Source organism: Bubalus kerabau, chromosome 5 (genome assembly GCF_029407905.1).
Source record: "Bubalus kerabau isolate K-KA32 ecotype Philippines breed swamp buffalo chromosome 5, PCC_UOA_SB_1v2, whole genome shotgun sequence".
In the NCBI taxonomy this organism is placed as follows: Eukaryota; Metazoa; Chordata; class Mammalia; order Artiodactyla; family Bovidae; genus Bubalus; species Bubalus kerabau.
The window spans coordinates 94,582,700-94,607,040 of NC_073628.1; the positions used below are offsets into that span (position 1 = coordinate 94,582,700).

Here is a 24,341-nt window from a genome sequence, read left to right on the forward strand (position 1 = left end):
ATGTGTACTAATGTAATAAGAATGCATCAGTGTAGTAATGGTGTCCTCTAAGAATTTTCTTAGCATCATTTTAGCCCTATAACATTTACCTTTTTGTTGAGATTAACTGCATATTTGCCATCAACTATTATGATCCTTACCTTCAAGAAACTTTCATTTTGGTTAGGGAAGTCAACATTTACATACCTAACTAAGATACAAGACAAAGGATCAAACGTCTAAACTGAATGTTCAGAGGGTGTTGTGTTTTAGAGGCAGCATTCAAAGATGTGTTGCATTTGCACTAAACCTTGAAGGATGAGTATGTGGAGGTGGAAGAAAAAGACTTTAGGCTGAGAGGACATCATGACTATCTCTGGATGTTTTCTTCACTTGGATTCTTTAGGACATAGGTAACAAATTAAATTCAAGTGTACTTAACTTTTTAAAACTAACAAAACCGTTTACTGCCTGGTATGACTGTACAGTCCAGAGGTAGATAGAGCTGTCAGAGCCAGATCCAGACATTCCAATAATGTCTTTAAATAGATGCCTGTCTCCATGTTTCATCTATACAGTTCTCCGTGTTGACTTCATTCGCTGGCAGGTTTGAGCCCTCTTCACTCTGACGCAGGCTAGCCGTCAGGCTTACATCTTAAGAAGCTCTCATCCTAACTGAGAGGGAGCTTCTCCTTCTAACAGTTCTGACAGATGTGCAGTGATTGGCTTTTCTTGGTCACATTGCCGTCTGTCATCACAGAAGCCAGGCCAGATAGGTAGATTGGTGTTGGGGTACTTGGCCTGATCCATGCAGTCCCATCTAACCACCAGAACTGAGAGTGGGGGAGAAGAGACTTCCCACATTCATATTTGGTCTATCAACAGGGGAGGAATGGCACGACCTTGTGATAGAATAGAGAGGATGAAGATGGATTATTTTTTAACTCATTTCCCTCTCACTTAGAGAATGCTATGAAGTACAGTTAAATCATTAGAGTGGGACCATTGTAATTTCCCATCACAGCCTCCTTGATCTTCTGCTTCTCTGAATTCCTACAGCACCTACTAACTTCACTAAGCAATGTAACACTGAATCACATACTGTTTTATAATCTATAGTGAGACTGTGTATTAGCATTCTCCAGAAAAACAGAACCAATAGGATGTGCATATTTTATACATATCGATATGTCTCTCTATATATATCTGTATCTGTCTATCTCTGAGATTTTTAATAAGGCATTGGCTCACATGATTAACAAGGCTGGCAAGTCTAAAATCTACAGGGTGGATTGGCAGGCTGGAGACCCAGAAGAGTCAGTGATCCAATTGGAGTCTGAAGGCAGTCTGTTGTAGAAGAAACAAGAGCCAGTGTAGCAGATGAAGTCTAAAGAGAGTCTGCTGGAGAATTCTCTGCTGAGGGAGGCCAGTCTTTTTGTCCTATTCAAGCCTTCAACTGATTAGATAAGGCCCACCCATATCGCAGAGGACAATCTCCTTTACTGAAAGTCCACCAATTTAGATGTTAATCTCATCCAAAAACACTTTCACAGAAATATTCAGAATGTTTGTATCAAATATCGGTATTCTAGTCCGTGGTCCAGCCAAGATGTCAAACAAAATTAATCCTCACAGATTGTTTTTATGTTTACCTTTTATTTTATCTGTTCCTGTGTTCTGGTGGTTTTTCTCTTTAGAAATATTCTAGTTCTTGTTCTGCTATTCCAAAAATATGTAATTACTTTTTAATCAAAAAGGAAATTTGTATCAGTTGATTGTCATTTCAATTCTTTTAGTAAAAGGGTTTTATTTATGACAAAGTTAAATTTTAAACAGTTAATATTGTTAGTTAATCCTAATAGTTAATATTGAAAAATAACTTTGTCCCTTTTGAAATTACTAATATTATCTAAAACCAAAAATGATGGTGAGGAGAATGGTTATCTTTGAAGAAACCTTTTAAATTGTTCTGTTTAGACTGTTTATTGTTTGGATGAAAGGTTGCTATTCATGGCAAGTAAACTCGGTATATAAAGATTGAAATTTTCCAAAACTAAATATTACCAATTGTAGAAAGAATTCTTAGTAATACTGTTTAGTAATATTTGATGTATTTATATATGTAATATAGTTTATATATCTGTATTTTTCATATTAATAAACTTATCTGCTATATAAAGTAATACAGGCCTTTAGATTAAAACCTAGATTGGAATTATTATAACTTCTAGGAGTACCTCAACACAGAGCTTGTAAATTTTTAGATTTCTTTAAGAATCCTCATGGGCTTCCCTGGTAGCTCAGCTAGTAAAGAATCTGCCTGCAATGTGGGAGACCTAGGTTTGATCCCTGGGTTGGGAAGATCCCCTGGACAAGGGAATGGCTACCCACTCCAGTGTTCTGGCCTGGAGAGTTTCATGGACTGTATAGTCCATGGGGTCGCAAAAGAGTCAGACATGACGGAGCGACTTTCACTTGCACTCACTTCAGTATTCTTGGGCTTCCCTGGTGGCTCAGCTGGTAAAGAATCCTGATACCTGCAATACGGGAGACCTGGGTTTGATCCCTGGGTTGGGAAGATCCCCTGGAGAAGGGAAAGGCTACCCACTCCAGTATTCTGGCCTGGAGAATTCCATGGACTATACAGTCCATGACCCCATGAGTCAGACAGGACTGAGTGACTTTCACTTTCACTTTCAGACATACAGGGCACTGGACAGAAATATACTGTTAGGCAGCTGTTGGGCTAAATGAGAGTTAAAAAAAAAAAAGATATATAGCTGCATCAGAATTAAGATAGGTTTGTTGTTGTTGTTAATCAAATAATTATCTTTAAAACCCTAAAGGTTTTCTCAGTCTGTTTAATTTCATATTAATCTTACATAGTTTTATAATGTTTATCATGACGTTATATAAGATGAAGAGATACAAAGCTATAGAGAGACTAAAAAATTAACAGTAGGTAAAGGAGAAGAGTCAAGGAAGGAAAATAACAGAATCAGAAAAAGTTGGGTCCTGCCTACTAACATAGTGGTTATCCCCTGTATACCCTGGATAAGGTGAGGCTCAGTGTTTTCTCCTGTAATAGGGCTATTTCTTACAGATTGGAGGTGCAAATAAATGCCCCTTTGCTTCCCAGTGTTCTGACTACAAATACCGCTCACATCTGTAGACATCTTCAGACTGTTAAAATCTTTATATCAATTGAAATACAATTCTCAATGCAGATAGCTGTTTACCCTTTCCGGGCAAATAAGAGGCTGAACTCATTTGTAGGAATCTAAGAGATCATGCTGTATAACAATACCCCAGTTATCTGGAGCTCAGTCGCTCAGGTTCCTTCAGAAACAGAAATCCAATCCCTCAGGAAATGGCCTGGGTTGGTTAGTTTTTTCCGTCATTTATTCCACAATATTAAGAAGCTCCTGTTAAATGTAGGGCCCTGTGCTAAGTACTAGGGGAAGGTAATGAGCATGTTCTCTCAGCCTGTCTTTGAAATCTTACCCAACTCTGAAGGTCCATCTCGAATGCTGCTATCAGTAAAGACTCCCCAGAAGCCCACCGTGCTTGAGCTCACCTTTGACTCACTAATTCATCTGACACTGTGTTACCCTGCTACAAGCAAGGTGTGTGGTTTTAGGCTTCATTTATGTCTCTCACAGACCACATTAGGCACTACGTAAACATTTGTATTGACTTTATAGTGAAATACCTGTCCCAAAATAACAGACCATAGCCTCGACTATCCTCAAAGACTTCCTGAAGCATGTTTCTCCCACAGTCTTTTTTTATAAGTTTGGTTGCCTCCCTTTCTGGCCTCTGCAAATTAGAAGTGAATGGGAGTGGGGAAAGGTTTTTACTGAGACAATCTCCATAAGGTGGAGCTGGAAGATTCAAAGCAGCATTACCATGGCAACATATTTTCATAATGATGACCTGCTTCACTAAGAAAAGTTAAATTATATTTTTTACCCTTTGTTTGAAAAGGAAATGGCAACCCACTCCAGTATTCTTGCCTGGAGAATCCCATGGACAGAGGAGCCTGGTGAGCTACAGTCCATGGGGTCACAAAGAGTCAGACACGACTGAGCAACTAACACACACACACCCTTTGTTTACAGTAGTGGAGAACTGTATAACAATAATAAGATGCTGGTTATGTGAAAAAAATCAATTGTGTAAATCTGGAGGTTATCTCCCCAAGTTCTCCACTGGTGAGAAGAGACACAGCAAAGCCCCCTTGAGCTCTGTAGTATGTTTATGTGTATATTCCTGACGGGACACTTTGTATTTCTGTTATTTCACTTTTAAAGAGTGCAGTTCTGTGCATGTGTGCTAAGTCGCTTCACTCATGTCCAACTCTTTGAGGCTCTATGGATTGTAGCCCATCAGGCTCCTCTGTCATGGAGATTCTCCAGGCAAGAATACTGGAGTGGGTTGCTATGCCCTCCTCCAGGGGATCTGTCCAACCCAGGGACTGAACCCACATCTCTATGTCTCCTGCATTGGCAGGTGAGTTCTTTACCATTAGCGCCACCTGGGAAGCCCCCAAAGAGTGCAGTCACCAGCCTTATTCAGATGGTTTCAGGATCCTCAAAGAAGCTTATGACATAAGTAAGAGCTTTAAGGAAAGGAAGGAGACAAAGACAAAACATGAAAAATATACATCTTGGTCAAGCCCAGAGTTTTTCTGTAGTGGATGCTTTGAGGTATGGCAAGAATTATTTCTGATCTGGCTCCTTCATTCTTTGACCTGTTGAAGTTTCAGGTCTTTGTGTGTTAGTAGCTCAGCCGTATCTGACTCTTTGTGACCCCATGAACTGTAGCCCGCCAGGTTTCTCTGTCTATGGAATTCTCCAGGCAAGAATACTGGAGTGGATTGCCATTCCCTTCTCCATTCAAGTCTTTAGGAAAAAGCGTTTAAATTAAAATTTTATAAAGCAGCCTATTTCTTGAATACTGTGTAAATAATATTAATTTTTACAAGCAAGTCTAAGTTGTTATTTTTGATTATTTACATTGCATTAGATTTCTCAAAAGCTATTTAGAAAAAAAATTACAATAGGAAGGCCTGTCCATTGTTATTTTTCAAAAGGAAAGCTGGTTTTCACAATATTATTCATATTTTGTAAACAGCATCAATGAACCTGCACATAAAAGGTTAAATGTTTGCAGACCATTCTTTTTTTGCCTCAAAGATCAGAGACAAATTACTATTTTTATTTTACATTCCCTTGATGAAGATAATGATAAACAGCTGTCACTTCAGTGCTTAGACTGCAAAGAATCCTATCGCAATCCTATAATTTAAACAAAGAAAAAATACACAGTCATACACAGTATTCATACAGAAAAGAGAATCATAGAGAATTTGCTTAAGGGAGGAGCATTTGCTCTCTGCAGTTACTCGGTTAAAAGAAAAAATTCTACATATGTACATTTCCCCCATTCATCTTAGACATATTAGAAGGGACAATTACTCCTTTCTTTCTAAAATCATAACTTGAATTCTGTGACTCCCCATCATGCCCATGGTCTTATCAGAGTAGTTAAGATTTGCATGTAACTACACATCGACTAGGATTTCCAAAACCTAAAGAGAATTTCTAATTATTTTACTGGTAATTCTGAAATGTTTCTTCTTTTTTTTAATGTTGAGAATTGAACTGTTCAGTGTTCTCTATTCACTCCAATTTTTTGCTTATTACTTTCATCTGGTTTCAAAAAGTGAAAGTCAATGTCTTTTGCATATTTTGATATGCAGAAATTAAAGCAAGGCTAGAAGTTAAGTATAGGGTAAAGTGGGAAAATTTAGTGTTTCTATATGAAAATAGAAATGGTGGTATAATTTTCCTGGTGTTTCATTTTCCTAGAGGTTCTTTTAATAAATACTGTTTATTCCAGTTTTCTCTTTTGGTTCAATCATATTTTTTATTTTTACAAATATAAGTATTTAAATGTCATCTTTTCCTAGAAACTCTTTTTACATTTATTATTTTATCTGTGAAACTGATTTGACAAATTATGAGTTTTTCCCCTTTTCATAATAGTTCTTATTTTTTTTATACCTAAAAAAAACTAGAAATTGGCTTCACATTGTATCCAAGGATCAAACCCAGGTCTCCCACATTGCAGGTGGATTCTTTACCGACTGAGCCACCAGGGAAGCCCAAGAATACTGGGGTGGGTAGCCTATCCCTTCTCCAGGGGATCTTCCTGACCCAGGAATCGAACTGGGGTCTCCTGCATTGCAGGCAGATTCTTTATCAGCTGAGCTACCATCGTAGCCCCTCACATTATATTCACCTTATATTTGTTGAACAATTCAGCTCTCAGAGCCTCAGCATGCTCTTAGGTTGATGATAACAGAGGTACCCACCTCCTAAGGTTGTGGTGTGGATCGTCTATGTAAAGTGTTTAGCACAGTACCTAGAACACAGAAAGTGCTCAAACATGTTCCTGGCAGAGAAAGTATGTTGATGCTAAAATGCCATCATCCCCTTTTGTTAAATACGACAGCAAAATCCCAATATGTTTCAGGTCAGAGAGACGAACTAAAATGCGTTTTATCTATTATGGAGATATATATTGCTTCACGTAAAAGATGTTTTCCTCACAAAGCTGCAGGTCATGTATTTTCACTTGATACATACACGATTTCATCGTCATTTTATCATCCTCACTATAATCAGGGCTGCCCTGGTGACTCAGATGGCAAAGAATCTGTCTGCAGTGCAGGAGACCTGGGTTTGATCCCTGGGTCAGGAAGATCCCCTGGAGAAAGGAATGACAACCTAATCCAGGATTCTTGCCTAGAGAATCCCATGGGCGGAGGAGCCTGGTGGGCTACAGTCCGTGGGGTCGCAAAGAGTCAGAGGGGACGCAGCAACTACTACTTTCACTTTCACTATGATTAAGTAGTAGTGGATCCTAATTCATCAACTTGGGATTTCTCTCATCTCCAATTTTGTAACAAATAGGCACTCTTAGAGATCCTGAAATGTACTGAGGCAGCCTCCTTGATTTAGGCAAAGCCTTTTTAGTGTCAACTCCTCCTCCTTCTCTTTCTCTGGTGCATCAAGCTTTGTGCTAGCTGATGAGAAGGGAGAATTAAACAAGACCCTGGAGTCTAATAGTGGGAGAAGCATAACTAGGCTGGATATAAATCATAGATGGTAGTACAAGACACAGATGAAGTACTGTGCAGGGAGTGACGGTGGGTCCTAGGGCCACTGGGAGTTTGTCTAGAAGAGGTGATGGTGAAGCTGACTTTTAAAAGATAAAAGGTCTTCACAGATGGAAGGAGGGGATTCCAGGGAAAGAGACTAGCTTGTAGAAAACATGGAGATTTAAAAATAGTAGTTTGCTATTTTTATATTATTTGAATTGAAAATGTCTTGTGCTCAAATTTTTCAGCTTAAATTTTCATAATGTGTGTTGAGAACCAAGCAGCTCTCTAACTCATTCCATGAATATTCAGAAAGGAAAGAAAGAAACTAACATTATTGAGAACCCACAAGGCCCTTGGCTAGGTTACTTCATATGCATTATCTCATTTATCCCCATTTTAAAGATGGGGAAACTGAGTTTCAGTTACATTAAATAAGCGAGGTGTGGCCACACAACCGTACCTAATAAAGCCTGAGTTTAAACCTAAATTTTTACTTTCAAATACGATGCCCTTAAGACAACATTGCAGTTACCACTGATTCTTAGAATTTAAGCTTAGTGTGGCACACAATCTTCAGTAGTTTTTAATGCCCTGGGAAGTTTTTTTCACTGCCTTTGCTGATCTTCCCTCTATCACTTTACCACTTTATCACCCTAGTTACCTATTTATCCCAAATCCTATTGTGCTTATATTACAAATTAATGATAAAAGTAAGGAACTACCTGATTTACTTCTTTCAGTGACCAAAGACCATTTAAAAAGAAATGGTATAGGGATAGGGAAACAACTGTCATTATTGAGACATCTAATCCCCTCTCTTGCTGCAGCAGCAGTAAGATGCCTCAGAGATGTCCTCCAGTTGTCATCATGAAGTATGTGACTCGACTCTTAGGTTTGGAAAGTAACTGTTGTGTTTTAGAGTTAGCACATATTATTTTAATATTTGTAAGGTGTTAGAAAAGCAACAGAAGCCTATATAAATGTTTAGAACTAATTTCTATCTTTGTTATTGTTGATCTTGTGGCCTACAAATATGCCTTTCACACATACGTATTGATCCAAAGTTAACACTTATTTATAGATCCATTTAAGCAATTCAGCACAGTGCTTTGACAAGAACTGATTGGATGATTAAAAACCTGGCAGATCAAAGTAGGTACATTTCCAAAGAAAATTACTTCATGTCCACATTGGAAGCAATAAATTATATCCCCCTCTTTTTTTGCATTAGTAATTAAATCTTTCCAAATGCTAGAAAGCAGCCAGACCACTAACAGTATTTGTATCATGTTCTGGGGCTTAGATGGTTCAACCTGACTTGAAATGGAGACCATTTATTCTAAATTTATTTCAATGCCAAGCCAACAGGTCAGCCCTTAATGATGAAGATGCCCAGCCCAGCCTCTGGTGGATAAGCCAAAATTAATTAACTCAAGTTGCAGAGTATAGAAAACAGATGCTTCTCTCATGTTGCACAAATAAATGCTTTGTGTTTGGATGTATTCTGTTTTATTCAAAGAATAACAAGTTGGAAGTTAAAACTCTAAGTTTTTCACAGTGGAGCCAGCCTTTAGTAGTGATGACAGAAGCATGAATTTATAGAACAAATTCCAGCAAGTGCATGGAAAAATGCATTATTCCCTGTATCTCTTATTTTGGATCCAGGCCAGGCCTAGGAGATTTAGTTTTAAATCTGGACTGATCCAAGTGCTGATCCATTCCAGAGCAGACCTAGGAGTTCCAGAACACCACCAAGGTTATTTCTAATCTATAGAATCCCTGGAGACCCCTCCCAGAGGTTTACATCTGCATCAGATATTTGGATTCAGTTCTTTGGCCAACTTGCAAATGGCTTAAGATTACATTGTTCTCTAGAGGTACGTTGTTAGGTGCACTGTTTATCTGATTGTCTGTCTAAACATTCATTCAGAATCCCAGTATTTTGCTTTTCCTTGATTGTGGCCGGCTAAAGGTAGAATAATAACTGCATGGTTCTGATCTCTTTTCAGAGTAAATGGCTGTTTGATAAGATAAAGATGTTACCATCAAATTCAGTAAACAGAAGTCAATCATATGATAATGTCTGGTATTTTTTTTCTTCTGAATCAATGTGAAATAATCCTTGTTTTTCTTTCCTTTCTGTTAGACTGAAAATGATGAGAATGGCCAAGCAGAAAATTTTTCTATGGACCCACAGTTGGAGAGACAAGTGGAGACCATTCGCAACCTTGTAGATTCCTATATGTCTATTATCAACAAATGTATCCGAGACCTAATCCCCAAAACAATAATGCACCTTATGATCAATAATGTAAGTGTTTATCAGCTGTCTCATTTTTAACTTCTAATCCCATACTAGCGTGGAAATTGCTCACACTCTCTTCAGCTTCTTTGTGATATTTTCTGGATGGTCAAAACACCTGTTACCCAGGCTTATCATTTTCCATTACAAGTGGTAATTGACTGAGTGGAAGGGAACTTAGGAAAGAAAACATAAAACTTCTAGCTACAGTAAAGTGGTATTTCCTATTGGCTGTCTCCTCTAGAAGGGTGTGAATTTGCTCATGATAAAGCAGAGAAAAAATACTATAGTCAAGTAATAAATTAGTTGCAAAGCCAGGAATAAAACCAGATACCCTGGCTTCTAGACTTTGAAATTAAAGGCAAAAGATATCTATTCTTTTCTACATATTCATACAGAATATGGTAATACGGTTCTTCTCACCTTCTAAAAATTATAGAATACTATTTTAACCTAGCAAAGGGCTTTTTGCCCTATCCCCATGGATATGAAATGAGTTTCTTTTTCTTTTCTAAGGTAAGATGATAGAACCAAGGATCTCAAAGTAATTGATCTATATTTCATAGAATCTTTCCCTTTTCATGGTTATTTTTACAGCAGTCAGGAAATGATACTTAAATTACATGGTCTGGTTTGGTTCTTTTAGTCGCTACTTTGCTAAACTATAAATAATAACGCAATTTATTTGAGAACTTATCTTTTAGATAAGATAGGCTATAATGAGGTGTTTTATAGCAGGCTTTTCTGATTCTTGAAAAGTGCAACACCAATTTTATTCCTTATTATCTTCTAAGGACACATTTTTATTTAAATCAATAATATATTATTAGCATTTGCTTGTAACAAAAATTAGATGGTAAAGTACAAAAGAGCCCCACCCTAGAATTCAGGAGAAACCTGGATTCTATACTTGGTTCTGTTACAAACTCTGTTGTTGTTGTTCAGTCACTCAGTCATGTCCTGCTCTTTGTGACCCCATGGACTACAGCACACCAGGCTTCCCTGTCCTTCACTCTCTCCCTGAGGTTGCTTACTTATGTCTGTTGAATCGATGATACCATCCAACTCTCTCAACCCCTGTTGCCCCCTTCTCTTTCTGCCCTCAATCTTTCCCATCATCAGAGTCTTTTTCAATGACTCGGCTGTTCGTATCAGGTGGCCAAAGTATTGGAGCTTCAGTTTCAGCATCAGTCCTTCCAATGAATATTCAGGGTTGATATCCTTTAGGATTGACTGGTTTGATCTTGCTATCCAAGGAACTCTCAAGAGTCTTCTCCAGCACCACGGTTCGAAAACATCAGTTCTTCAGCACTCACCCTTTTTATGGTCCAGCTCTCACATCAGTACATGACTACTGGAAAAACAGTAGCTTTGACTATACAGACCTTTGTTGGAAAGTGATATTTCTGCTTTTTAATACACTGTCTAGATTTAACCTAAGACAATCCTTTGTGTCTTTCTATTTCCTCCATATATAAAATATGAATCATAAAAAGGTATCTGGATTAGTTATTTGTTCCCCAAGATAGTATATATGGAAGTATCAATACAATGAAAAGTATAGTTGTAAGAAACTAATATGGCTGCCTACTAAAGAACTGAAATAACCATTATCCATATATTAAGATTCCTTTCAAAATTCTAAGTTTGACAGTTTGTTGTTCATGATGTATGAGCTCCTTGACTTGAAGACCCCAGTCACATGAGCAATCTTGTTTCTAACTCACTTTATTTTCATACACATTTCATTTATTCAAACAAGGTAAGCAGAATGCTTTGAAGTATCAGCAGCAGGTAATTAAGCAATGTATTGGAAATGTATTGGAAACTATAAATTATATACTTAAGCTTAGTCAATGGCCTGCCGTGTGACCTGAAGCAAATCATTTGGCCCCTCTAGACTGAAGTCAGTCACTTCTAAAACTACACTAGGAACCCTGAGCTGCCCCCCAGAATTGTCAGAGAACATAATAAATGTGACTCTATGCCATTTTGAAAAATATAAAGTACTAAACAAATAGTCTGTGTATTTTTCAAATTACCCTCTTAACTTCACTTAAATGAGTTCAGGTTGTTTTGCTGTGGAATCCAGGCACTTGCCTATTTAAACATTTTCCTGATTAAGAATCATTTATCTTTTCACTGTTTTACCGAGAGTCATTAGTGCTGCCATCAGTTCAAACGCTGCTCTGCTCTGCACTATATTAAATCATCAGCACAGGAAATAGCACTTCCTGTCTATAGCTGTGAGGAGTGGCTTGACATAAATTAGTCAAAAGGGGGGGAAAAAACTGATTGCAGATCTATCCTACTTTCACCTTCTCAAGAAACACACACACACAAAGAAACATGAGGATAATTGCTCTTACCCCTCACCACTCACTTGCTTTATGAGATGGCAAAACCCCTACCTAAAGGTATTATCCATTGAAGTGAAGTTCTGCTAATTGTCCTCAAGGAGACCTCACATAAGAGTCATGAGAAAGAAGACTTCAATTAAGACTTGATCTCCAAGGTCAAACCTTGAGGTAGAGATTGATAGGAATGTGGAGAAAGTAAAAACATTATGTAATGCTGGATTCTTATGACATTATGGCTATCTTTGTTTGAATATAATATTTTATATCTACCAGAAAATAGTTTTATACATCTAGGATGATTGCTTTCCTTTGGATATTATTTTACCCACATTTTTACCGTATATGTAAAAGTATATAGAGCTTCCCTGGTGGCTCAGTGGTAAAGAATCTACATGCCAATGCAGGAAATGCAGGTTCAATCCCTGGTCTGGGAAGATCCCCTAGAGAAGGAAATGGCAACCCACTCCAATATTCTTGCCTGGAGAGCCCAATGGAGCCTGGTGTGCTACAGTCCATGGGGTCGCAAAGAGTTGGACATGACTTAATGACTGAAAAACAAAAATGAAAGTATATAGTTTTATATATATGTGTGTGTATAATATAAATTTATATGTATAATTATGTATATGTAAAAATACAAATCCCTTTTTAAAAAAATATATTCTCATGACATCTTATGGTGCAGAACATCTGATCCCTTTTTGTTCATTCCAAAAGCACCCTTTTGAGTACAAGGAACAGAAACACACTGAACACCCAGCACTGTGTCATACATATGTGTTGATTTTTTTTTTTTAAACTTAAAGTGAAGAGATCTTCAAGTGAGAGAATTAATCTTAAAATCGTAACAAGAAAACTAAATACTTTGACTCCTCATTCTGAATTCCATCTACTTAACCCCACTGTTTCTAAAAATGGTTGTGGATGAAAAAGCTAGTTGTTCCTGCAGAACCGATAAATGCCTAAAACCGGGTCCTCTATTTGTTAACTATCACTATTGAAAGCCAGGCTGTGGCCTTTCCTCTCTGAAATGGGAATGGCTACTCTGCCTTCTGAAAACGAATATGTTTCAGCCAACTTTCATAAAGTTCAGAATTTGGTGGGCAGTTTCCTTTGAAAGTTTACATTAAGTGTTCTGCCACTCAAGTCTCCATATGGAATTGTTTAAGAAGTTTAAAGCCAGCAATAAATGCCTCGCCTTAGACATACTGTAAGCCTTTGTCTATTGAAATGCAGCAGCTGTTTCATTGCTTAAACATACCAGGTAACAGCGGCACAAAGAAATAGCAAGTTTATGACAGGCGGTTTTTCCGGACAGGCTACAGGCAAAGCGACAGAGTTTTGTTTGAGACTTTAAAGAAAACACACATACAACACCGCATAGCAAGCACATCTCGATGGCCTCTTCTTCTAGCTCAGAAGAGCTACACTACCAGAAATTCTTGATTAGAGAATCAAGAAAGTGAATCCAGCTTTATTTGAAAAGTGTCAGTGGCAAAGCAGCACATAAGTCTGTGTTTGAACCCATAGGACAGCCACCTGTTGGGTACTCATGATTTTTTTCTGTTTCAAACGAAGAAGTTGAGGCCCCAAGAGGCTAAGTGACTTGCCCAAGATCACACAGCTGGCGGTGGCAGGATCATGACTAAAATCCACCTCCACGTCTTCTCATTCATGGTCTGATATTCTCTCCAGTCCACCACCAGAGAGTGCATATGGCAAGGTTCAGAACATTCTAAGTTAGTCTTCTCAAACCAGGGGGGTGGGCTCTGATCCCCATAGCATATACATAGGCTGTCTTCCCAGAGGGTTCATCTTACTTGAAAATTTGATTAGGGTTTGTTTGAATACGAGGAACAATGTTTTGAATCTTAACTAGTAAGTAATTTAAAACATTGTTCCTTGTAGTCAAACAAACCCAGCTAATACAAAATAGAATGTAAAGTTTTATGAAACATTTTAAGAACCAAATATGAAACCTGGAGGCATTTCACACTTGGAGCCTGTGCCCCTGGACCCCTGGAGGTCTACTTTCACTCTCCTTGGCCATTGGCCCTTTGGTGGAAAATTAGTAACATGTGCCCTAGTTCCACAACTTATTGTAACTTTAATGTGTATGAAGTAGAGTGTTATTTTAAATGTTCATTATTTGAAGGGAAAGAACATCTTAAATACCAGAGCACTAATTTATTTCCACCAGTCAAGAATTCTGTATCCTGCTCAAGAAACAGATCCCAACTAAGACCCAGAAGCCTCACAAGCCCCACTTTTGCTCCCCTCCACCCCCCACCATCACTCACCACCAAAGGTAACTCTCCTGCTTTACATCATAGATTAGTTCTGCCTATACTTGAACTTTGGAATTATACAGTATGTACTTTTTTCTGCCCATCTTCTTTGCTCAACCTTTGTGAGTCAAAGGATATTCCTTTTCAAAGGAAAACTTGGTTGGTCTTTACCAAAATGAAATCCTGGGAAATGGAAAGCAGTCTTAAGTAGAAATTAGATAATTGTGAGATCCCAAGGAATCTATATATTCTAACCAAGCCCCTCTCTAAAGCTGAACACAATTAAACTTCTTAATTAAGTTTTTATAGGTATATTCATGTGAATGAAACTTATCACTGTGCCATTCTGTGGCCCCTCCTGTCTCGAAACAAAAAGGTTTTAAGGAAATGGTCTTCTAAGTAACTGAATTGTATGAAAATTCTATAAATATCTCTTCTAATTGTGAAGGCTTTAAATGGTTTTAGTAATAAAGACAAAGAAGAAAGTTAAAGATTCAAAAATACTGCAGGTTGCTAGAGAAGGGTTAAAGTCAGAAAGAGAGGAAAACATGTGGAACGTTTTTAATGACCTCACATTCCTTTACACTGAGCAGAACGACATGGCGCAGTAATGCCTGTTTATCTAGCCTGTGGAGTTTGAACTGGAATGAGGCTTTGTGCGTGAGAATTTTTTGGTGAACCTCACAAAGATGTATAGGTTATAAGGTGTTATAATTAAAGCCGTAAAGATTCTTTCAAATCTCACATCCAAGTATAATTAGTTTAGGTCATGTTCTGTAAGGTATTTTCTCAATGCTATCATTTAAAAGGGATCCACTTGGCCTCCAAGTGTGTAGAATCCTTGATTTAAATATTTGTAACATTGACATACAAACTGCTCAGAAAGTCCCTGAAGTGTCTGGAAACTCCCCAAAGTCCCCCCTACCTTTGTTCCAGTTATAGCATTACAAAGTGAGGCTAGCAGGAGGAGAAGAGTTTTAAATTTTCTTACGTGCAAAGTAAATGTTAACTTTGCTCTACGTGAACTATGTCACTTGATGCTGGCACTATTGCCCTAGCTGCCTATCTCTACATACCTAATCCCAATTTAGACCTTATACAATAAAAAGATAGCTTTTGTTGATGGAGCACTGCCTAAATGCTAGGCATCAAGCCTACCAGGCTCCTCTGTCCATGGAATTCTCCAGGCAAGAATACTTGAGCAGGTATCCATTCCCTTCTCCAAGGGATCTTCCTGATCAAGGGATCGAAACCAGGTCTCCCTCATTGCAAGCAGATTCTTTACCATTTGGGCCACCAGGGAAGCCCTGGCATCATGCTAGGCAATATATATTCACTGTTTCACTGAATCTTTGCACCAACTCTTTTTTTTTTTTTTTCTTATACCCACTCTTGAGGCAGCTCCTACCCTTAACCTCATTTTGCAGATCAGGAACCTGAAACTCAAAAATGTTAAGTTTTTTGTCCAAGAACAATAAATGTTAGAGCTAGGACTCAAGTTCATTTTTGGACTGTGACACGTGGCTTGTGAGATCTTAGTTCCCCAACCAGTGATTGAACCTGTACCCCTACATTGGAAGCATGGTGTCTTAACCACTGGACCAGCAGGGAAGTCCTGTAGGACTCAAATTTTGAGCTGTCTCATTCCAAAGAATATGCCCTTAACCACTGTGCTATATTGCCACTTTCTCTTATGCTAAAAATCATTCATATTATTTCAGGACATTGCCAAATCTATTGGGTAGTAGGCAGGTTTTAATGTGTAACTTTTTGATGTGGAAGAGTTGATTCAAGGCAGATCTTTGATCAGAATGCCGAAGCAGGCTCTTATTATTTTATTTCGTGGTTTGTTTGACAGTTGCTTCTTAATTCAGATCTGCTTTAAATCTATTCTTGGAAGGACCTTCTTTTAAATTGTGTTTAATAGATTCTAAGTGATACTCCAGGAAGATGTAAAGCTTCAAAAGAGCTTAACCCAACTGATGGTCAATGCCAGGAAACTTGTCTGGTTTTGAGTTTGGAGTTGCACCATCTCTCCAAGTACTTACACACCTCACAGTGGAAGATTTGTGCAAACGTGTATGACTCCTTGGGTACCTGCAAGTGTGTTTAGCAGTAAATAAATCTTCAAGGAGGAGAACAGTTCTTAAGCCAAATTTACTGTCTTTTCTCTAAACCTGACTTTCCTTGACTTCCACTCACCAAACTTCAATGCTTCAAGGGTCTTTGTTCCTTTCTTCCTTGCCCCTCATATCCAAACAGCACCAGGTCCAGCTGGTTTTTCCTTTATAATATCACTTATCTGTGTCCATATTTTCTATTCCACAGCAACCTTGCTAAATTAAACCCTTATCATTCCATAAATCTGCAGTGGTCTTCTGACAGAATTCTTTATCTCTACTACCACTCTTGCAAATTCTTTTCCAATCACAGCCAGATTGACTTTCCTAAGACTCTCTTTTATTATTTCGCTTACTTGCTTTAAAAGCCTTCCATGGCTCCCCATTGCCAAGTGGATAAAGTTCAAATACTTTTCCTTGGCTTTCAAGGCCTTCACATCTGGCCCCAAGTTACCTGGCCAAATTTACCTTCTACAGCTAGCTATCACACATAAACTTCCCCTTCCACCAGACAGTTGCCTGGATACATCTTATGTATTAGCTTGCTTCTACATTTAAATCACTCCTGGTTTACAGAATATGTAGAGAGAACAGTTTTTATTTATTTCACAACAGAGCTGTGATTTAGCTGAATTATCTGATTAGTAGAATTATTCACATGGTTTGATACCTTTAAAAAATAGTGAAGTTATGTGTTTTAGAATCTTGTCATTTCTGAGTTACAAATTTAACTACAACCCAGGAATCTTGAGCATCTGATAAGTGTTCTGTTGTCTGCTTGAATTTGTAACAATTAAATATACTCGCTTTTGGCCTTTCATAGATCTAGTGACTCTAGATAAGTGTTAACTTTCTCTTAACAGAGGCATTGAAAAATCCAAGTTGGTTTATTTTTCTAGGCTTAAGTTAAGTGACATACTTGTGTACCACACTATAATCCTGACGCTTAACTGTAAATTATCTTTTCTAGTCACTCAAAGTGAGGCAAGGGGGTCATGGAAAGAGCACTAGACAAGTCTGAAGATGTGGGGTTCAACTTAATGTTGTGTGACTTTGGGCAAGTTACTTAACCTCTCTGAGCTTCATTCAGTTCCTTGATCTGTAAAACTGGGATAATAATACATGCTTCATACATATGCAGTGAGAATTAAATCAGATACTTTGTGAAGACACATTGGATTTCATTGATTCTCACATTCACTTTTTTCCACATTTAACATTTCTGACACGAGGATGCATGTGACACTCAGTGATACCTTGGCATTCTGTCGTAGTTTAGTTGACAGTGGTTTTCCTTTCTTAGTGGCACGTAAAAGAGTGGTGTGTCTCAAAATCAGGCGTGTCTTAGACTTGATGAAATACAGTTATTGATTCTCTCTCCCTCAAGGCTATGTGACAACGCATCCTTTCCATTCTCATCCTGCCACAAAATGCCCCTCGCCAAAGACTCACATGAATTGTTCATATTTTAATTTGTTTTCTTATATGAAACTTTATGTCATATAAGGTTAACTATGGAACCTTATGTCAGTCTTCATCACTGTTAAGCTCTGGAAACCAGAGAATGTATCACTGTTTTTGTAAATGAACTTGCATAATTATATATGATTCTATATTTAATACATATTTACTTACTGGTACTAATTCCACTTTTGAGACAACATGGAAACCTGGGGTCTTAATAGTATTCCAGGGATTTTTGGTAAAAGATAGGTAAAGGGCTGAAATACCAAGGAATACATAGCTTGTGTTACTACCTAAGTTTCCCTACATCATTGTTTCCTATTGAAAATACCACCACTTACCTGCTGGCACTTTCCCTTGTCTATAAACCAAGCAGCTACAGACAACACTGCAGAAATGCTTGTACGACCAATAGGCCTTGTTCTGATGATGGCGTGGTTTGGCCCTCTTTTCAACTACCTGTTTTTCTTTAGTATCAACAGCCGTAAGACAAACAGGAAAACTGTTACTGGCATCGGGAGGCTAATGAAGAAAGAAGAGTGAACATGCATGATGGGTCCCCTTTCCCAGAGTGAACTTTTGTGGACTTTGTCCACAGGCTCTAAACCAGTTTATCATTCAGTCACTCATTCATTTCCATTTTTCACTTTTCTGTGGTGACTTGACAGGTTAAAGATTTCATAAATTCCGAGCTCCTAGCACAGTTATATTCTTCAGAGGACCAAAATACCCTGATGGAGGAGTCTGCGGAGCAGGCTCAGCGCCGGGACGAGATGCTTCGAATGTACCAGGCCCTTAAAGAAGCCCTCGTGGTCATCGGCGACATCAACACGGCCACGACGTTCACGCCCGCACCACCACCTGTGGACGACTCCTGGATCCAGCATTCCCGCAGGTAGGAAGATGGTGCCCCCAATGCCAGAGGCCTCCCAGCTTGTCCAGAGTCGTTTTCTGAATGTGCTTCCCTAAACCAGTATGAAGAAGAAGAAGTGAAATTGCTCAGTCGTGTCCGACTCTTTGCAACCCCATGGACACCAGGCTCCTCCGTCCGTGGGATTTTCTAGGCAAGAGTACTGAAGTGGGTTACCATTTCCTTCTCCAGGGAATCTTCCCAACCCAGGGATCGAACCTAGGTCTCCCGCATTGTAGACAGACGCTTTACCGTCTGAGCCAGCAGGGAAGTCCAATGTGAACCTAAAGCAAAAAGAGGAAAAGGATTATTTAAGTTCAGGAGGGAGAGAGAGAGTCAGATAGTCTCAGCTCCTTTCAAAAACAAGCACAATATACCTGGACAATGGCATGTTATACAGCCATTAAAAAGAATAAGTACTGAAGTGAAGACAGTCCAATTAATGTGAAGCTTAAAAAAAATTTAAGTTGTAAAATGTATACAAAAAAGCAACTTATGCACATATAAATTATATGTGCATAATTATAAATTATAAAAATTGCATAAAAAGAGAGAGAAGAAGATAATATAGAATAGAGATAAAAAGGATACCCAGGAAAGATACTGGTTGTCTCCACAGAGGAAGGGGTGGGGAAGGAAACTTCCTTTCACCTTTTACCCTTTTATAATATCCCTAATGTGTATCTGAGTTAGTCAGACAATACTTTTTTAAACATAGTCAATTATAACATATTTTTTAAGGACGACTTCTGATGGAAAGGAGGATGAGCAAACTGATGTCTCTCTGTATCCCCAGGTCCCCTCCTCCAAGCCCCACCACCCAGAGGAGGCCGACGCTGAGCGCACCTCTCCCACGACCCGCGTCCGGCCGGGGACCTGCACCCGCCATTCCCTCCCCGGGACCCCACTCAGGGGCGCCGCCAGTGCCATTCCGGCCGGGCCCATTACCTCCTTTCCCCAACAGCAGTGACTCGTTCGGGGCGCCTCCGCAGGTTCCGTCTAGGCCCACTAGGGCCCCTCCCAGCGTCCCAAGGTGAGTGTTCTGCACGCGGCGGAAGTAGGGGGGCCGGGGGGTGGGATGCTCGTGGGTTCTCTTCTCATAGCGTGACAGACAAAATTGATTTGGAAAAGAAAAGGGCAGAGATACTGTCCTACACGTTTGCTGTATCCCCTCCCCCGGGAGAGGAATCATAGGAAGATTGCTGAGCCCATGACTCCATTTAGAAACCAATATATGGACTACACTCTCCTTTCTCTACTGGCACAAATTAAATGAACCACAGAAACTTAGGTCCAGATGAATGACGTTTTGGCAGCTATTTGTAGAATTTGACAGAGAACTTTGAAATGAAAGAGCCAGTGGCTGGTTTGCTGCAAGCTGTGTGCTCCCTAGGTCACCAGAGCATCACAAGCTAAGGCCTAGCCTCTTCTATTACCAGAGGAATTCTATAAAACCACTGACTTCAAGGAATATTATCCATCTGCCCTCCGAACTTTGACCCTTAAACCCAATGTAACTAACTTTAATGTAGGCTGAGTAAAAATCTGGCTGATTCATCTGCAATTGTTTTTTAACACAGACATATGACTGCTGTGTGCGGTCACTGACAATAAATAAAACAGAACAATGTACATTTGAATAATACATTCTGGCATTTATAAGCAGATTTTTAGGCTTAATTGTGAAACAAAATAGCTAATAAATAACTGAAACTTGAAATCGTGTATACCACATATAGTTGAAACTATAGTCTCACCTTCATACATTTACAGTCAATATATTAATTAGAGATTTTGAAAATAAAGGGAATTAGGGTTTTGTTTTTTTTTTTCAACATCAGAAATTTAAAAAGGAAAGAAAATAGCCCATAGAGAAAGCAAGTTTTTTCAAAGTTCAATTCAGAGGATTAAAATATTTGTATACTCCATGAAGGAAAACCTTACTATGCTTGTACTGTCAAAAGAGAAGTGCTTTCTGCCCACCCATGAAGTCTGAGTCACCTCACCCTCTGATTACAGTGCTTACATTTATTTCAATCTTCAGGGCTGTTGGGTGTAATGAAGAGAAGAAGGGGTATCCTAAACCACTAAACAAAGGGAGGTGTAGAGGAATAGAAGGGAAGTGAAATCAGAAGATTTGATTTGCCATAGGTCTTGGGAAACTCAGACTGAGCCATGAGTTCCTCATCTATGAAATAAAGACTCAACAAGGTTGTTGCTCAAATCATATGAGATGGGATATTTGAAAGAGTCTCATTAACTGTAAATCATGGTGGATGTTATTGCCATCACCATTGTGGTCCCCATCAGAGAGGATATGTGTACTCTCAAACCAGTTTTTTTTCCTCTAACCTCAGAAAATTTGATTTATAATTTACTTGGAACTGAGCTTAATTCTAGTATTAATAATAAAAATGATAATATTTATTGAGCTCTCAATGTTTGCTTTGCGTGCGTGCGTGCTCAGTCGCTTTAGTTGTGTCTGCCTCTGGTGGCTCAGTCAGTAAAGAATATGCCTGAAATGCAGGAGGCCCAGGTTCGATCCCTGGGTTGAGAAGACCCACTGAAGAAGGAAATGGCAACCCACTCCAGTATTCTTGCCTGGGAAATCCCATGCATGGAGGGGCCCAGTGGGTTACAGTCCGTAGGGTCACAAAAGAGTCAGACACAACTTAGTGACTAAATCACCACCACCAAAATGTATCCTAGGTGCTGTCCTGAGAGTTTTGCAGGTACATTTTTGTTGAATGCTCACAACAACCCCACGAGTTAGGTGATTGTCCATTTTACAGACTAGATGCAGAGGTTAAGCTGTTTGCCCAAGGCACTCAACCAGGCCCTAACAGAGTTGGGCTTCAACACCAAGCAGTCTGACTCCAGAGCCGAGTCTCCTAACCATAACGTCAGGATTTCTCCACCTTAGCGCTACTGACGTTTCTGTTGTGTGGGTCATGCTGTGCATTTTAGGACGTTTAACAGCATCCTGGCCTCTACCCACCGGATGTCAGTTGCACTCACCAAGTTGTCACCACTGAAAATGTTTCCAGACATTGTCACTGGTTTGGGGGAGTTAATCTCCCTCCCCTTGAGAACTTCTGTACTGCAGCATTCAAAAGACTGTCCCTTCCATGTAATCAAGCATAAAGGTCAGCGCTGAGCCTCACTTATAAGCAAAATTAAATTATTATTTTAGGAAACTTAAAATTGACTGGGAAAAGGTCTGCCATTGTGCCAAGAACGTATGGAGGCCATTGGGGGAGGGCTGTTAGAGTCCCACACAGGAGCCTTGAAGTCAGCTATTTTGTCTGTTTAGCTATAAGAAGGAACCAGAGCAACCTGGGGATGCCTGTCTTCAGGAATGAAAGTGCATGTCTTTGCCTGCTCGCTTGGCTGCTTCACCTCTTTGTTTCAGATAAGCTGGCTTGCCAATACCTTTCAGAGATACTGCTGAATGCTAAATTGATTTGTTAAGCCAGGTGGAGTTGCCCTTGGTAGTTCTGAGCTCACTCACAGAGGGTAGCCGGCAGGAATCAGCCTCCGGAGCCTGAGCTGGAGAGGGAAACCTCTAGGTTTCAGTCATCTGCACTAGGACAACAGTTGTGTTACTCAAAATTTTTAGAGTATTCTCAAGTTAGAGCCAGACTTAATTTGATCTGGCCTTGCAAAGAGTCTCAAATGTAAAACAGAAATGAGAGTTCTGAGTAAAAGAGGAAAGTTAGTTGTTTTCTGCTGAGCCTTCGAGTTTCAGCGCCAGTTCTGCGCATTGGGAGGGAAATCCCTGGAGGGGCAGGGGGGTGGTCACCTGAGAGAGAGCAAGAAAGACTCTGTCAGGATCCTTATGCCTATTAAAGTTTAGCTTTAGATGGAGAATTCTGACCACATAAAGTCTGTTTTTAATAAAAGCCAGAGCGGGAATCCTACCAAATGCAAGCCAGAAATGAGGTTTAAGATTTCAAAAAAAGAAAGAGAGAGGAAAGGAAAGAGAGACAGAGATAGAAAGAAAGAAAGAAAAAGTTAAAGGAATTCTTGTGGAAACTTCACCTTGTCCTATTTATTTATGTATTCTCTTTTCCCTCCATGACTTGCCTCCATTTTCTCTATTAAAATCTAAAAAACTTGAAATGCCATTATCCATCATCTTCAGAAAACCAACCCTTAGCTTTCCGAGAAGGAAATTTAATTTTTTTCCCCAGTCCTTTGCTTTCTTAAGGGCCCTTTCTCCCCTTTTATCTGAAACCAGAAACTCATAATATGACAAGACAGCACAAGGGGTATCCCACCAGCTCCCTGTTGGGCTTTAATGTTACAAAGGCAAACACTGAACTTTTAGCAGCAAAAGATTCTGCCATGCATTGTGTGCCTGAGCTTAGTTTTCTTCTGGATAATTCACAATTTCATTAGCAGGCTATGATCTTCAGTTTTAAGAGCATATATTTATTATGACCCTATTCAGACATAATGAAAGTGCTTACAGTTGTACAGAAACCATGAGTATTCTGGGTGGTTTGTTTTTTTTTTAAGTGATTATTATTTTATCTTTCCGTTTCGATGTAAAGAAAGAGGAAGGAGAGAGGCTGGTGGAGTCATTTTTGGCCCAGGTTTTCTCAGCTGCTCAAACTGTTCTGGTTTATGTGCATGGAGCCTTTCAGTGAGGGAGCTAGAAATATTGAAAACTACATGCCTGCTTTAATTAATTCCTCCTGAACTAGGGAAGCATTTCTGTCCCAAAGAGGCTCACCAACAGGGATGATTCTACCATTAGAAAGTTGACTGTACACAAATCTGACTTGGGGAACATTTTCTGATGCTAGAAGGTTTCGTGTGTCCCCCTCCTCTCTCACCTCCATCAGCTTCTCTGGAGGGGCTGAAACCCAGTTGGAAAACCCCCTTTAGTTGTATCCTTGTTTAGCAAGATATTCTTAAACAGACCTCAGTACCTCTTTAGGGGCCCTATTCTTTTACTTGAAGATCCTAATGTTTGGCCAAACACTAACTTTAGGGCTGATGTAGCTATTTTCAGTTAGAGCTTCTTAAAATTAGCTAATTGGGAATCACAGCCTTTGACATTAACAGAACAAATTAACTGAATCAGAGTGTGTTTTTCCTGGCAACGGTGACTCTGGCATTATTTTATTCATTTGTCTTCTCCCCTTTCCTTGGACTAAGCTATTTTGCAACGGTCAAAAGGAGATAAGGGTGGGAGGAAGGGTCTCTATCCAAGGAAAAGCAGACTTCACTTACCTCATCACCCAGTCTTCTATTTTTTTAAAAAAAAACTTAAAAAAAAAAAAATAGAAGTCCTTTTTTAACCACCCCCTATCACCAAGTCTGATGGTGTCTTTTAAAAATGACACAAGTGAATCAGAGGAAAGGGTTAGCTTTTACTCCAGCTCATTCACATGACAGAAACACAGCATGGATATCAAGAGTGCTGGATAGAAAGAGTCTCTCTCTGGGGAGGCCCATGGTGATACCGGCATCCCTGCCTTGCGGGGACAGCCGTGGAATAGCATTAAGATTACCCCAGGGCCTCCCACTTGCACTCCTTCCACGACTTAGTTTCCCTGACTTTACATGGAGCACCTTGAGAGTCTCCTCACAGCCCCACATTCTCAGTAATTCATGGTTCTACTAACCATAGCAAAAGATACATCAGTTCTTTATGTGAAGAGACAGTCCATGCATGCATGTTCTTTTCTTTACAGAGGTAAAAGCCCTTTGATTCTCTTTAATCTTGTTTTAAATGG

General features: G+C 39.2%; 1 protein-coding gene across 6 annotated transcripts in view; it reads left to right on the plus strand.

The window, feature by feature from the left end:
- DNM3 (dynamin 3) overlaps positions 1-24,341 on the plus strand; it is a 660,520-nt gene that overhangs the window by 611,321 nt on the left and 24,858 nt on the right. For all 6 annotated transcript variants that reach the window (XM_055582241.1, XM_055582242.1, XM_055582238.1 and 3 more), the window contains 3 exons: positions 9,297-9,461; positions 18,353-18,579; positions 19,391-19,627. In XM_055582241.1, coding sequence (XP_055438216.1) covers positions 9,297-9,461; positions 18,353-18,579; positions 19,391-19,627 — 629 coding nt within the window. The remainder of the gene's footprint in view (positions 1-9,296; positions 9,462-18,352; positions 18,580-19,390; positions 19,628-24,341) is intronic.